The 16,899-nt window shown below is 38.1% G+C and overlaps 1 protein-coding gene across 4 annotated transcripts in view; it reads left to right on the forward strand.

Annotated features, from left to right (window-relative positions):
- sfmbt2 (Scm like with four mbt domains 2) overlaps window positions 1-16,899 on the forward strand; it is a 63,688-nt gene that overhangs the window by 2,062 nt on the left and 44,727 nt on the right. For 3 of the 4 annotated variants that reach the window (XM_074698438.1, XM_074698441.1, XM_074698439.1), the window contains exons 2-3: window positions 11,613-11,771; window positions 14,286-14,380. In XM_074698438.1, the coding sequence (XP_074554539.1) occupies window positions 11,681-11,771; window positions 14,286-14,380 (186 nt within the window). In that variant the 5' untranslated portion in view covers window positions 11,613-11,680. Of the gene's footprint in view, window positions 1-6,901; window positions 7,392-11,612; window positions 11,772-14,285; window positions 14,381-16,899 lie in introns of those variants that run through there. The other variant, XM_074698440.1, reaches the window with a different exon arrangement.

Below are 16,899 nucleotides of genomic sequence, written 5' to 3' on the forward strand. Positions count from 1 at the left end.
TCCCATCTTTCTGAGTTTTCCTTTCTTTGGATTGTCTCTTTCCATAACTTTGTCTTTCCAGTCCTTTTTTTGTCTTTCTTTCTTTCTTTCTGTCTTTCTTTCTTTCTTTCTTTCTTTGTTTCTTTCTGTCTTTCTTTCTTTCTTTCTTTCTTTCTTTCTTTTATTCTTTCTGTCTTTCTTTCTTTCTTTCTTTCTTTGTTTCTTTCTTTCCTTCTTTCTTTCTTTCTTTCTTTCTTTTATTCTTTCTGTCTTTCTTTCTTTCTTTCTTTCTTTCTTTCTTTCTTTCTTTCTTTCGATTACGGTTTCTTTCTTTCTTTCTTTCCACTGTTTCCATCTTTCTTAGTTTTCCTTTTTTTTCGACTGTCTCTCCTCTTTCCATAACTTTGCCTTTTTCAGTCCTTAATCTCTTTCTATATCTTCTTTCACGTTTTCTTCTCCCCCTACTCATTTTTTCTTCTTTCTTTTTTTCTGTCCATCATCTGTGTTGTCATCTCTGTGTCCATCTTTCCTAACCTTCTTTTTTTCCTTTGTACCACGTCTGTCTTCCCTTTCTTCTGTCTGTTTTTCTTTTTGTCTTTTTCTTAAGTTTTCCTCTTTATTTTGACGTCTGTCTCTTTCTTTTGTTCCTTCTCTTTTTCTTTCTGTTCATCCTTTTTCTTGCTTGTCTCTCTGTTTTTCTCTCTGTCTTTTTGTCTAAATTCTCTTTCTGTTATTTCTTTATCATGTCTGTGTCTGTCTTCTTCTCTTCTCTCTGTCTTTCTTTTTCCACCTCCTTTCTTTCTGTTTTGTCTGTTTTAAGTCTTTCTTTCGCTTATTCTGTGTGTTTCTGTTTTTCTGTTCTTTTTTGTTTCTTTCACTCTTTTTTTCTGTCTCTCCTCTTTTTGTCTTTCTGTCTCTTCCTGATTTTCTGTTTTCCTTTCTTCCGTCTGTCTCTTGTTTCCTTTCTTCCATCAGACAAAGTAACTCTCGGCCTGTTTTTGAATAAGAGGAGGACTTAGTCAAATATCAGATTCGACCTCTCCTGTTTTCATAGAGGTGTGTGTGTGTGTGTGTGTGTGTGTGTGTGTGTGTGTGTGTGTGTGTGTGTGTGTGTTTTGGATGTGGTTTCCAGTCATTGATGTTGAAATAAGAAAATGGGCTCGGGGAGTTTCCCCCTCTTTGGCTGCTGCTCTGTTTTCTTCTTCTGCTGTTTTTTTTCCGGCGGCGCTCTCGGGGCTTCATCATTTGATAGTTAGCTGATTTCTGTTAGCATCACACGGCGTGCTAATCGGGCGTAAAACACACAGGCCGCATTGTGTCCACATGTTAAAGTGCTGAGAGAAACAGAGGACAAACTGTTGGATCAGGCTCCTGCTGCCCAGAGGAAACAACTCTTGGACGCGGCTAAAAGAGGAGAAGCTAATAGGCAGTAATGCAATAAAACCCGCGCCCATGCAGTGGTAGTTAATCTCCTAAATCCCCCATTAAATCTTTGGCATGGATGGGTTTAGGGAAAGGCAGGAGGACAACATGTGGATGCTCAGCGCCCCACTCGGGGCTAATCAATAAAAAAACACTGCTCTCAATCCGCAGGGGCACAAATGTCCCGCGTCTGAGATTAACTCTCCCAGACCGGCTTAATCCCTGAGTCCCAATCTGGGGCTGTTTCCTCCGGGGCAGAGAGCGCCAGGACGAACACACTCCGTCAGGAAAACGCTGTTAGATAAAGGTTCAGAGAAATGTGCAGCCGCCTCCTGAACAAAGAGGTAAAACCGTCCCTGAGGGTTAAAAACTCGTTCAACCAGCACCAAACGAAGAGACGACTTTACACACTAATAAATTAAACTGTTTAGGCGTCATTTTCTTGTCAGAGTTGTTGGAAGGATTGGTGTGGAGAGATTAGATTAAAGTTCCCATAAAACCTGCAGGGTCCGCCTCTTTAGACCCCTCTTTAAACCTCACACCAACTCTTTAACAGACGCTACAACGGGACAAACACGTAAAAATTCACTGCAACATTCTCCTGGAGCTGCATTAACTTGATAAGAAGCGTGAAAAATGTGACCTTTCCTCCCAAAGTTTGCAGAGATGATAAATATGTCAGGGGGAGATTTGAGGGAAATGAGAACTGTGGTTTAAAAGCGTTTGGGCGATGACACACTTCCTGTTTTTGTCTCAAAACAAGCAGCCAGAAGGATTCGAAACGCAACAAATTTAACATTTTATATTGCGTAACAAATGTGGGACAAGACGCCGTTTCTTTTTTATTGCCTCCAGTTTGAGGGACAATGAGAGGGCTGCAGATCTGATGCTCGTTAAAACCTTCAAATTAAAGGTCAAAGTCCACGCTTTAACTTTAAGGTTTGTGTTGTGTTTCAAATGCAGCAGAAAAGCAAAAGTAAAGACACACAGAAGAAAGCGTTTTCACCAATTTTTGCTGAATATTTGGTTAAATTTGTGTTTTAAACACCTGAAAACAGTCAATAATGTTTCCTTCATGAAGCTAAGCGTGCAAAAGACGAGAGACTGTAGATTTTACCAGCAATGATGCAATTTTTCCTTTTTTTAAACATTTTGGATAAATAGGAGCTTTAAATTCCTCAAAACAGCAGAAATTTTTCCTGAAATCCAGTGTTTTACCTCATAATACTCATTATTTACCTCAATTTGTGCAAGTGACAGTCCTTGAAGCTGAAGGAAGTGTTAAATGTGCAAGTTGCTGCAGCGTAATCACCCAAAGCTCTTAGGTTTTGCAGCATTTTGTCCCCTTTTTGTAATATTTCTGGTCAAAAACGTGTTATAAATGCCCTAAAACTGCAGAAAATGTGACATAAAACTAGTGTAACGTCTCTGAAGTTGTTTGATTCATGCCGTTAACTTTGCCAAACGCTTAAAAAAGTTCATTAATGCACGGCGCTGCAGCGTAAAGAAGCAGAGTGCTCAGATTTTGCAGCTTTTAGGTGTTTTTCTGCCAATTTTTTGCAAGATTTTTGGGTAAAATATGTTTGAAATTCTCCAAAACTGTGAAACCGCACATGAGGTGTAATGTCACTTCATGTCTAAAAAGTGTTTTAATCTGGCACTGAATCTGCCAAATGTGTTTAAAAGTCAGTTCGCTGCAGTAATTTAACACCTCTTTTTGCTTCCTTTACCTAATTTTTTGCAATATTTGTCATTGTAGATTGTAAAACGTGTCTGAAAATGTTGAAAAGTTCAGTTTTATGTCCTGAAATTGTCCAAATCATGAAATGAATCATACACAGAAGCTAATCGAGGTGTTTAAAGCTGAGGATCCTGCAGCAAAGAGACATGGAGAAGTTTTGTTTCAGGGTTTTTGGTAAAATTATGATATATAATTATAATATATTTTCGTGTTTAAACTGCCTGAAAACAGCGGAAATGTCCCTCAAGTCTAGTTTAATGTCTCAATTATATTTCCTTTATGTAGCTAAGTGTGCAAAGAAGCTAACAGAGGTGCTTTAATGTAACATGCTGCAGACTTAAGACAAGCATTAGAGTTCATTAATGCAGAGCGCTGCAGCGTGAAGACACAGAGTGCTTAGATTTTGCATCCATCAGTGTTTTTTTAACCAAATTTTGCAAGATTTTTAGGGTAAATACGTTTAAAATCTTCCAAAACTGTGAAACCGTTCATGAAGTGTAAAGTCATATCTGTAAAGTGTTTCAGTCAATTAGGCTGTTAACTTTTCAATAAGCTTTCCAACGTGTTAAAAAGTCTGTTCACTGAAGTAACTTATCATCTTTTTTACTTCCTCCTTTAATTTTTATTCAATATTTGTTGTCATAGATTGTATAACGTGCCTGAAAATGTTCTTTAAGTCCTGAAATTGTCCGAATCATGAAATGAATCATGCACAGAAGCTACAGAGGTGTTTAAAGCTGAGGATCCTGCAGCAAAGAGACATGGAGAAGTTTATTACCTGTTTTTGCAGGGTTTTTGGTAAAAATTTGACAGCTTTATGTGTCTAAACTTCCTAAAAACAGCAGAAAATATCCTTTTAGTCTAGTTTAATGTCTTTATAATGTTACCTTCATGTTGGTAAATGTGCAAAAAAGCTAACAGAGGTGCTTCAATGCAACGTACTGCAGACTAGAGGTGAGAGACTGTAGATTTTATCAGTATGATGCAGTTTTTCCTTTTCTTAAAACAACATTTTGGATAAATATGAGTTTTACATCCTCAAAACAGCAGAAAATATCCCTGAAATCCAGTGTTTTCCCTCATCATTGTTCAATATGTGACAGTAACAGTCCTAAAAGCTGAAGGAAGTGTTCAACGTGCAATGTGCCAAAGCCTAATGACCCAAAGCTCTTAGGTTTTTCAGCTTTTTGTTTCCTTTTTCTAATATTTCTGGTCAAAAATGTGTTTTAAATGCTTAAATATCTGTGAGGTTGTTTGATTCATGCCGTTAACTTTGCCCAACGCTCAGACCAAGACTTAGAGTGCTTGGATTTTGCAGCAATCAGATGTTTTTCTTCCAAATTTTGCAAGATTTTTGGGTAGAATTTGTTCAGAATCCTCAAAAACAGCATTAGGTCATTTTTTTTCATCCTTTACCTTTTTTTTCTTTGCAATATTTGCCGTCAGAGATTCTATAATGTGCCTGAAAATGTCCTGAAATTGTCCAAACCCTAAAATCAATCATGCACAAAAGCGGTGCACACAGAGGTGTTTAAAGCTGAGGATCCTGCAGCAAAGAGACACGGAGAAATATTTATTCAGGGTTTTTGGTTAGATTGACATCTTTAAGTGTTTAAACAGCCTGAAAACAACAAAACATCTCCTTAAGGTCTCATTTAATGTCTCAATAATGTTTCCTTCATGTTGGTAAATGTGCAAAAAAGGGAAACTAAACAGACTAAAGATGAGAGACCTTAGATTTTATCAGCAATGATGCAGTTTTTCCCTTTTTAAACAACATTTAAGATAAATATGAGTTTTAAATTCCTCAAAACAGCAGAAAATATCCCTGAAATCCAGTGTTTCACCTCATCATTGTTCTTTTTGTGACAGTAGCAGTCCTAAAAGCTGAAGGAAGTGTTAAACGTGCAATGTGCTGCAGCGTAATGGCCTAAAGTTTTTAGGTTTTTCAGCATTTTGTTTCCTTTTGGTAATATTTCCTGGTCAAAAATGTGTTTTAAACGTCCACAACAGCAAAAAAATGAGCCTTTAAGCTGGTGAAATGTCTCTAAAGTAGTTTGATTCATGCTGTTAACTTTGCCAAACGCCTAAAAAAGTTCATTATTGCACGACGCTGCAGCGTGAAGACACAGAGTGTTTGGATTTTGCAGCTTTTAGGTGTTTTTCTGCCAAATTTTTGCAAAATATTTTTAGGGTAAATATGTTTGAAATCCTCTAAAGCTGTGAAATCGCTCATGAAATGTAATGGCACTTCATGACAATCAGGCATGAATTTGACAAACATGTTAAAATGGTAGTTCGCTGCAGTAATCAAATAATCAGTCATCTTTTTTTCTTCCTTCACCTCATGTTATTGTCATCAGCAATTGTATATTGTGCCTGAAATGTTCTCAAAGTCCAGTTTATGTCCTGAATTTGTCCAAATAATGAAATAATTCATGCACAGAAGCTAACACAGGTGTTTAAACCTGAGGATCCTGCAGCACAGAGACATGGAGTAGTATTTATTTCAGGGTTTTTGGTAAAATATAACATCTTTTTCGTGTTTAAACTGCCTGAAAACAGCCTAGCTTTTAAGTCTAGTTTAATGTCTTAATTATGTTTCCTTCATGAAGCTAAAGGAAGCTAAAAAGCTAAAAGCTGAAGGAAGTGTTTAATGTGCAATGTGCTGCAGCTTAATGACCTAAAGTTCTTAGGATTTTCAGCATTTTGTCCCCTCTTTGTAATATTTTCTGGTCTAAAATGTGTTTTGAATGCCCAAATATCTCTAAAGTTGTTTAACTTATGCCGCTAACCGTGCCAAAAGCTCAGACCAAGACACAGAGTACTCAGATTTTTCAGAAATCAGGTGTTTTTCTGCCAAATTTTGCAAGATTTTGGGGTAAAATATGACATCTTTTAGTTTTTAAACTTCCTGAAAACAGCAGAAAATCTCCTTTAAGTCTCATGTCATGCCTAAAAATTGCGTACTAATGCAGTTTAATTGTCTGGAAAGGTTTAAAAAGAGCTTAAAAGAAATGTGCAGCAGCATTAAGACCTGGAGGACTTTTGGATTTTTGAAGTAGTTGGACGTTTGTTTCCTTTAATTTGCAGGATTTTTGTACAAAATGTCATCATACAGCGTATAAAAATATGTAAAATATCAGAAAGTGCTTCTAAAGTTTTGTTTAAATCATGCAAGAACCTGCTCTAAAAGCTTTCAGAAGTGCTTTAATGTAGTTTGTTGCAGGATAAAGACTTTTATTTCACACTTTCAAAGGGTTTTTGTCATAAATTTCATCATATCGTGAGTAAAATGCTTAATTTGTGCAGTTTTCTGTGCAGAAAGCTGAAAAAAGTTTCATTTTTAGTGCATGAAGTCTGAAAAAAGCAGCTCTTTGTCCCATTTAGAAGCTGAATCCAGACATTTCCATCCAGATCATGAAACTCGCTGCCTCCCCGTTGATCTCAGGCTGATTTTTCGTGCTGAATATTTGACTTTAAAGCGCGGCTTCGTGGTTAAAACGCTGAACAAAGTGTTGGAAGCAGCAGACGCCGCTCGTCTAAATGAGGACTGAGAGGAAAGCGTCTCCAGAGGACGCTCCTGTGTGAACTCCTCCCCGCACCGTTTGATACGGGGCGTTGGAGTGCGCTTTAATGACTTTTAATGAGCGGCGGAGCGGGCTGCACGCTGACGACAGCGATGTGTCAGTGCCGCTGCAGTCTGCGCGGCGAGGAGCAGGGGAAACGGCGAGGAGCAGGCGAGCGCAGAGCGAGCAGAGCGTCATGTGAGCCAAATTAGCTCAGCTTGTTGTTTACGCAGTGGATGTTTGCCGGAGCCACTGTGGGACGTCAGGGGTCTGTGTGTGAGTGTGTGGAGGAGGCACACACACACACACTCACACACGCACTCACACACACACACACACACTCTGGGCTCATGCAGCAGCTCCAGCTTTGTCTCATTTTCTCAGGATCTCTGGGAGTTTCTGACGCTGGCGTCTGGACGTTTGATTCTCACGTTTCGCCGTCTCTTCTCCTCGGATCGTCTCAGGATGCCGACCCTCAGCTTACGGATATTTCCTGCTCGCTCTGATGTCAGAGTCGAAGGCGAGGAGCCGACCGTGGAGTTGTTTGTAGCTTGATTGGGGATCGATGTGCGGCGGCGGCGTGCCTCTGTGATAATTGCCGGGTTGATGGGAGTGGGTGGAAGTCGTGGAGTGAGTCAGCGGTGATGTGACTGCGTGACCCGCTGCGGGACGACCGCCAGGCGAGTGACACACAGGGTCTGTTGTTGTGAGGATGATTGTGCTGCTTTTGTCCTGAAATAGACCTGTTTGTGACGGAGACGTGAGTGTTTTTCTGCTCCTTTCTGTTTCGTTGTTTTTGTCCTTTTTCATTTTATAACAATCAGCTTCATCTGACTCTGAAAACTGCTCATTTTGAGCACCAAGACCTTTCTTTGTCATCATCTGACACTGTTATAAAACTTTATTGACGCTGTACACAGAGTAAGTGAAGAATATGCAGGAACAAGGTGGTTAGATGTCACTACCTGGAACAGAAATCGATGAATCAGTAAATATTTACGAGTTTCTCTTCCTGCGGTGTGAGAATCTGCTTGTTTCTGACTTGAAATCTTTGTTTCTGGAGTTGAAATTAGAGACAGACCGATATGGGATTTTTCAGGCTGATACTGATACCGATTATTTGTAGCCAAGGAGGCCGATAACCAATATTTGAAGCTTATATTAATTAGCATCCGTTGGCTGTCGGATTAAAAAAAAAGCCGATGCCGTTATGCTCCAAAATGCCAAATATCGGTCTATCTCTATTTCATATACATGAGGTGGGGAGAGCACACCTTCCCTTTCTTTCATGTGCATATGTGAAAAGCAAAGGCAGGGAGAGCAGCAGCAAAGACTCCAGAGGGGGGAGAACATGGCGAGCATCAGTGACGAGTCGCGCTGCGACGACAAATCGATAAAATTGATGAAAATCAACAAAATCCCACAAACACTCCTTCAAATGTTTTGTCTTTGAGGACTCCGTTACGTCTTTTTATTTTATCGTCACTCTGTTTGAAAACCATGAGGATTTCTTTAAACCAATGTTAGCATTAGCGTTAGCTGCTACAGATAGTGCTAGGGCAGGTGAAAAGTTTGAGGACACAATTTTATTTATTTGCCTTTTTGGCCCACTAAGCTCTAAATCTGATGATATAAAAAGATATTTTCTGTTATTTTGCCCAAATTGTTGATTCTGTAAGTGAAAATACATTCATATCACTTTTTATACTTTATAATTGTAGCATCTGGTCGTTTAATTATGTTCTAATTAGAGGTAGACTGATATATCAGCCGGCCGATATATCGGGCCGATATTTGGATATTTGTCTCTATCGCTCATCGGCCTTATTTTCTTTTAAAAAGCCGATTTTTGATCCGTTGTATAAAATGACGCAATTTTTGATCAGGCACAAAAAAGATGAGCACCTCAAACTTGTGGAACCACTTGGATACATTACATACTTTTGTTCAAATTATATGAATAAGTTTAAATTTATTTTTTGACATTTTAAGAAGAGTGTGAATGTTTACTACTGCTTGTTACATTGTGTGTTTACTCAGACAAAATATGTCATTGTTTTGAAAGCTGAATAAATGTTCAGAGGACTGGACACGACTTGTTGTAATAGATTTCTTTTAGTTGCTCAGAAATTGCTGCGTTTCACAAAAATGTCATAAATAAATATTTATTTAACAATCGGCCTGAATATCAAATTGGAAAAATCGACTATGCATATCGGCATCGGCTGCCCAAATTTGGAAAGCATCGGCATCGGCCCCCAAAAAACCCATATCAGTCGACCTCTAGTTCTAATATGTTGTTTCTTTGTATATATCTTAGGCCTGTCATGATAATCAATAAATCGATGAACCGAACAATAAATAAAAACGTCCTCGGTAAGTTTTCCAGCCTCGATAAACTGACACGTGCATGTTTGTTTGTTTTCCTCCTCTCTTTCCACCAAAGAGGCTGAATGAGAAGATGGCTCACTACGTCTATCTTTCCTAACATCGGAGTGCATAGGTTCTATAGCAGATTTATAGCGGAGTGAGCATCTGTCAAAAATGCGATCTTTGGGGTGAAGACGGGGCTGCTGGCGCATACACACGGAGAGAGCTGAAGCGAGCGTCCTGAGGGGTAAGGAGGAAACACGCTAATATGAGTGATGGCACCAAAGATACGGTTCTTAAGCCGCCTGCCACAGTCCCAGTGTGGGAATATTTAGTTTTTTATCAGAATGAACAAAGTTTGAGCTCATGAACACCAACCAGCTGATATGTGGCATTTGTTTGAAAATAGTGGCGACGAAGAAGAAGAAGAAGGGGAGGTGCAGGGGAGCCTTGTTCTTTGACAATCCGCTCTTACTGAGGCTTTTGGTCGGCAAAGTAAATAGAAATAAAAGCGCCAAATGGTGGCGCTCAAAGACAGATACATTACCAAAGAAATGCAGCCCTTCAATACGGTTAAAGCCAGAAATGTTCAAAATGTTTGACAGACAGTACAGATTGACTGGGAAAAAGTACATGTTACAAACAATTCAGGAACTGTATAAACTCCCTTTTATTTAGGCTATAGTTTTTATTGTTGTTTTTTTTTCTTTTGGAGTTTTGTTTTTTCTTTAGAGACAGGGTCTATGTTTGATTGTTTTTGATTAGTATTAATTATTTTCATTGACATGAATTTTTTTCTAAAAGAGTCCATTTCATTTTCATTGTATTTTTTTCTCTTTCTTGTTTGTTAAATTTATTATATTTTTTGTTTGATTTATTTTATTTAAAAGATCCTGACCTTTCAATTACAGTTAAATACTCTTAAGAAATTAAAGTTTCTTGCTTTTGATATGGTGTAGTTAAATACTCTTAATTTATTATATATATTTTTCTAATTATTTTTTTTTAAAAGATCCTGACCTTTTAATGACAGTTGAATATTCTTAATTTATAATATATTTTGTTTAATTTATTTTATTCAAAAGATCCTGACCTTTCAATTACAGTTAAATACTCTTAATTTATTATATATTTTTTGTAATTTATTTTATTTAAAATATCCTGACCTTTTAATTAAAGTTAAATACTCTTAATTTATAATATTTTTTGTTTAATTTATTTTATTTAAAAATCCTGACCTTTTAATTACAGTTAAATACTCTTAAGAAATTAAAGTTTCTTGCTTTTGATATCGTGTACTCACTTTATTATCCCATTTATCATAATTACATCAATGAAAAATGGAAAAAAAATCAAAATAATATTGACAATAATATTGTTTATCAGCAATAATATTTTGGAAAATTATCGTCAAGCAAAATAACTAAAATAATGATGCAAGTTTGGTTTTCAGAGTAATCGATTACTAAGATAATCGTTAGTTGCAGCTTTAGTGATGATACATAAAATCAGACTCAGCGTTTAAGGAGGAGCTGGATTGGATGATAATTCGATGTGTGGACATAATCCGCTGATGTTCTGTCGGCCGAGCTCTGAGTCGATTCGAGTATCTGCTCTTTGGTTTTGGGACAGCATCAGTCTGAGCAGAAAAACTGGCGCTGAACTCCTCCCAAACCGAGTCTTCACGAGGGTCCAGATCCTCCACAAACCTCTCCAAAACAAACCGACTCGGCGGTTGAAGCCCGAACAAACACTGAAATAAACAGTTTGAGATCAGAAACCGCGTCTCAGAAACGCTCTGCGGTGGAGCTGGATTTCACTGAGTCCATAAATCTGATGACTTGAACTCTTTATCAGGTTTAACGACGCAGAAAATATGTTGAAAGGGGGAAAAAGATCAAGATCCTCCAACACCTGGTGATCGCAGCTTCTGAATCAACACATATTTGTGGTCATATTTCCTCGTTTCACTTCTGTCTTTCCAGTTTTCCCTCTTTGTTTGGCTCTGATTGGTGATCTGATGGAGTTTTGCTGCCGTATGCAAATACAGACAATATGCGTAACTTGATATTACAGAGCGCGGCCCGGACGGGCAGAGACTGGTCTGCAATTACGCTGAATAACAGGCTTTCTGCTCGTCTGTAATGAGGCTGGAAATTAGCGTGAGGGTTGAAAACGGAGGATTTAATTTATTTTCTTACACTCTGAAACTGTTTTGGCTCATTTTTCTGAAGTTGTTTGTTGGTTAAGATCTCTGGAGTTTCTCTCTCGACCTTTGATGCCGTTTCATTTCATGCAAACCACCCACTTCCTCTGCTCTTAATTCTGAAGAAGCAGAAATTGCAAAGGGCAGTGTTTCCTGTCTGTGAGATTAATTTTTCTGGGGAATTCTCTGAGCGGCGGGGAGTTTCTCTGAGCGGTGCCAAAAACTTTCACTTTGAATCTGAAAGTGGAGGATTTTTCCCAAAAAGGAGACGTTTCCAGTCCGTGCTCGACGGCGCAGAATGACTCTGTTTGTTTCTGCGTCTCAGGGCCGAGGAGGGGGGAGGATGCAGTGAAGGAGAGCTGACTCACCTGAGGTCAAAGGTCAAGGTGCACGATGCAGAGTCAGAGTCAGGATCAGCTGCTGGCCCTCACCGCCATGAAGCCGCTCTGCTCCACCAACGGGAAGGAGGAGGAGGTGAACGCAGGTGAGGCAGTTTTCGAACATTTGTCGCTAACGTGACTTTTATTGTTTTCACTGGTCGTATTCGTAATGAGGCACGGTTAGCTAACTGTAGCTGGAGGGCATGTGAAGCTGTTAAAGACTTCAGTAATGTTACGCCGACGAACGGGTGCGGCATTTTTCTGCAGCTTTAAAAAACTCAGGGAGGAAACTTTGCCAGATGAACTCGAAGATCTAGATCAGATCTATTTTTATATCCAACCAGAGCCAGGAACTGTTTGAATAACAGTGTTTTTACTCAACCAGCTCCCATCTCCTGCAAAGTAAAGTCTCTTCTTTGGATTTGCTTACAAAATTACAAATCAGCTCTAAAATGGGTTAAAAAAAAGCTTTATCACAGTTTCCCAGTCTGGGTTGTTGGATTGATTGCGTGTAGATGTTTAGTTTTGGTCATGTTGTCATAAAAATATATTTACGATATAAAAATAGGGGAAAAAAACTCAAATGAATGAAAAGAAGCAGAAAGAAGAACAGTTTTTATTATATCTGCTCCTTCTCTTACAAAATATTAAATCAACACATGATCAGAAAAAAAAAAAATTTAATATTCCATTAATTCTTCCTTACAGACGAGCAAAACAATTCACAAACAGAAATGCTAACCTCCAATTCGCCACAAAACAAAAGAAAAAAAAATATTTTAAAATATTTTTTTATAGTTTTTTTTTTTTTTGCAAGATTTAGATGATCTTTTTTCCCTGTTTTTGTATAAAATATAAGTTTTGATGTTTAAAATCCTTTTTAATTACTTTAGATTAGTTACATTTAATTAATTTTGTTATTGTTGGACTCTTGAGCTGGAAAGTGACATCACAGCAGAGGAACTAAACAGGAATCCAAGAATTGGGTGGGTTTTATTAAGGTTTGGAATTTGTTTTTTTAATTCACTTTTTGTCTTTTATTTGTTTTAACTCTGTGATTGATTGATTTGCTTTAATTATTTGGTACGTATTTTTCTGTTTTACTATCATTATTATTATGCATAATTTCATTTATATTATCATTTAACAATAATAATGATAATAATTATAAATAAAAAATAAAAATGATAATATAATTGATTAAAAATGAAATGAAAAAAATATGTATATATAATAATGATAATGATAATAAAAATGAAAATATTATTATAAGTTGTGGAAAAAGTGAAATGAAATGATAATAATAATTATAAAATAATTATAATAATTATAACTATAAAAGAGATTAATATAGCACTTTTTGAAGATATTCAAAGACGTTTTACAAAAAATATATATAAAAAATTGTATTCATTTGTGTTATTTTTCTTTTATTTTAATTGTGTATTCATTAAATTTGTGCACAAATTTTACATGGGTATGTTTACATCCTGTAGTCTATTGTTATAATGCACATTTATGTACATATCTTAACCTGTTTATGGGGAAGAAATAAAAAAGAAATTTAACTAAAAAGAAAAAAAAGCTGGTACCAGTGCTCATGGGAAATGGAGTCTTTATACTGTAAAAACAGGCAAGGCAAGGCAAGTTTATTTGTGGAGCACAATTTATACACAAGACAATTCCCAGTGCTTTACAGCTTAAATAAAATAAAATCACAAATCGTAAAATAAAATTATTGCATAAAATCAATGATTCAATCAAAAAAATGATTAATTAAATTCAAAGAGGAGGGTCTGGATAAAATACTTTCAGTTGTTGTATGATAAGCTAAACAAAACTGTTTTCAGCCGTGATCTGAATATTGTCAGATTTACAGGAGCTTTTCCAAATGGTCCCCACAGCGCCTGAGAGATATTAAAAACCCTAAAAATAAACTTTAAAAACAAGCACACCCATATTTCTTAATTCCATTGGTATGTTTTCTAAATGCTGTTGTTTCTTCGCGTTTCAGATGTTGTCAGCTCAGGGTAAGATCCACGATGGCATCATTTGAGAAAGAATTAGAATTTAATATTGATTGAAAATTATATCTGTTCATTAAAAAAGTCTCATTTTAGTCACAGCCAGGCACAAAACAGGAGCAAACTACACAGGAAGTGATTCTTTTTTTACTTTTCTATTAGACTTTAACAAGTTTTTAAATCGTTCTTTGCTGGCGTTGACTCCAGCGGTGTGTGTGACTGCGAGGAGAAAGGAGCAACGGTGCGATTGTTGACACTTGTGTAGTGTTTGTTAGCGAGGGAGTCTATAACGTGAGAGCAGAAACGAAGACAGCAGACGCTTCAATCCATCAAAACATCAGCCTCCCACCGTCCCCTCTGATTAGACGGAGCCGGATCAGTCCTCCATCCTCCTCTGAGGAGTCTCCAGAGACTCTGACAGATCAAACCTGGTGTGAACTGGTTGGTGTGGACAAAGTGAGCAGTTCGTTCAGAAACAACCTGTCGATCAGCTGACTTCACCCTGACACAGATGATTTAATCTGTTTCCTCTCCCGTAGATTAACCCCTCTGCTCGTCTGAAGACAATTATCCATGATTGATGTGTTTTCTCAGACGCAGGTTCCATGGAGGAGGAGGCGGAGTTTAACTGGGAGGAGTACATGGAGGAGACGGGGGCCAACGCGGCCCCTCACACCACCTTCAGACATGTGAGTGTTTTCTCTGATCCTTTAAACACAGCCTGGGGATAAGTAGCATCTGCAGAAATCCTTTAAGGACATATTTCAGAGCGCTGCTCGCTCTGGATTCGCTCCTTTGTGACGCACGTGGTCGGGCGGCTTTAGCCGGTTTTCAGACGGGAGCTGAAGGTGATGATTAAATCAGAGGAAAGGAGAAAGAGTGAATGACGGAGGAGTTTGAAGTGAGATTACGGCTTTCAGGAGAAATATCCTCACACACAAACAGAAATGTAAACACTGGAGTTAATATTCAACATCTTTTGTGTTTCAGCGCATTCAAACAGGGCGGGGCGACGCGGTCCAATTCATCATTAAAGCATCAACCACTGCTTACACACTATAACGAGATTAGCCAGTTTTTCCACTGGGATTAAAGGAGTATGCTGCATTTTTAATGACTTTCAAACTGTCGCCCTAAATGCCTCCTTTGTAGAGATGCAGCGATTACAGATTTCAACTGTTCGATGATTGTCTGAGGATTAATGATGATTATTAAGCATTAAATCAGCGGATTACATGAAGACAAATTTGCTCAAAGGCAAATCAATTTTGTCACAAAATAGTCATTATTTAGTTCTACTTTTATTTTAATAATTGCGTTTTTGAATAAAGTTAAAAGACTTGTTTTCAATATATTACACTGTCTCTTTAAGGTTGCTCAGGGTGATATTGTTTTGACAGTGAAATTAAGGAGTCAGGTTAGTTTGATGTTCTTTTTTCCTACGTTATTGAAGGCATCACGACCTGCTGCAGAAGTTGTCCCGAGCTCTTTCCTCCCCATAACTGTGAATGAACTGAGTTTGAAGTTAAGGCTGTTGAGTTTTAACAGTTCAGAAGAGATAATCACAGCGTTACCTTATCTTTTCGGAAAGTACTTAACTTCCTGTCTGCATGTGTCCACATAGATCGGCAGATTTAGCAAAAGACTGAGGCCTTGTCCACACGTAGTCGGGTATTTTCAAAAACGAATATCCCCCTCATTCCTTTTTAAAAATGCTTTTATCCACACACAGCAGGCAAATCTTCTGGTGAGTGCAGCTTGAAGAATGTCAAACTGGGGATAGACCAATTATTGTCCAGGCCGATTATCGAGGCCGATATTTGGCATTTTGAAGCATATCGGCATCTGCCTTTTTTTTAATCCGACGGCCGATAAGAAACAGATTAAAAACTGTGTTTTTGCAGCTCTGATGCAGCCATTCCCCTGTCTGCAGTCACTACTCAGTCCCCAGCACTGTCCCACCCACAGCACCATCTGATTGGTTACAAGCAGAGCCATGGCTCGGGAAACAGCCAATCAGCAGTGCAGTTAGCACAGTTACATTAAGATTTTGGAAAACTTTATTAATGGTACAAAACTTAAGCTATTTTTTTTTTTTAAGTTCTCATTTAACTTTATAAAACATGCTGCTGAGTCTGGGAGCTGTTTAATAAACTCATGCTTTAAGGTTTTTGAATGAAGTTAAGTGTTGGAGTTTGTATTGTTAAAAATTTTGACACCAATATTTGCACTTTCTCACTATCAGAGAAAGAGATTGGCAAAACATATCACGAAAAAATTGAATCAGAGCAGAAATCAAAATATCTGTTGTGGGACAGGCTGCCTACCTGTCAACTGAGCCGTCCTAGTGCCCGTAGTGTACAGCTGGCCATGCATGAACGGGGGAAAGACAGAAAACAGCGCTTTACGATAAACTTTTCTCCCTCTCCTCTCGTGATCTTGGAGCCGCCTACCACCAAAAAAAATCCCTAGATTTGTCGCTAGTCGTTTTTCTCTAATTTTTGTCACTGGGGGGTCCAGAAAGTCCCCAAAATTGGCGACAAAATCGCTAAGTTGGCAACACTGCCTCCACAGTCAAGGTTTGGTCCCTTTTTAATCTCTGTGTGTGGAAAACAGCATTTTCCCGCCTTCAGTGAGTCACATGACCAGCTTCACGGAACTCCTTATGAGTTTGTGACATCATCACAGAACTGCTGCAGCTGCACTAAGGAGTGAAAGGACAGATGTTTTAGAAACAACTCCTCACAGAGGCCACAATTTTACCCAAATCACTGTAAAATGTGAAATTTTTGTTGGAAATTTTGTCAGGAATCCATCCATGTCACTTTTAAAGCTGTAGGACTTTTACTTTTTTGTGTAGAAGCCAAAATGCCACAGTTTGATCTTCCACTCCCATTCATTTTTATGCAGGGAGCTGAGAGGGCTGTTTACATGTTCACCAACTTTGAGAGCTCGCCATTCGAAAACTATTTCTGAAACAACAAAATCCCGAATAGCTTTTGTAAAGCAGGGTCCAATTTGTCATCTCAGCGATTTTCAAGCCGATACTACTTATGGGTTCGGAGGAGATCATTTTTAAAGAAAGGGCAAAAATGTGGAAAAGTCTTATCCTGTGCGAGACAGGGCTTTCGGCCCCCTGGGTAATTTGTGCATCACAACGAGACAAACATTTTGACGTTGGTTTTATGTCTCTATGAAATCCCTACCC

The sequence above is a fragment of the Halichoeres trimaculatus genome, unplaced genomic scaffold, assembly GCF_033239565.1.
Source record: "Halichoeres trimaculatus isolate MK-OKI-2021-1 unplaced genomic scaffold, fHalTri1.1 fHalTri1_scaffold_21, whole genome shotgun sequence".
NCBI classification, from domain to species: Eukaryota; Metazoa; Chordata; class Actinopteri; order Labriformes; family Labridae; genus Halichoeres; species Halichoeres trimaculatus.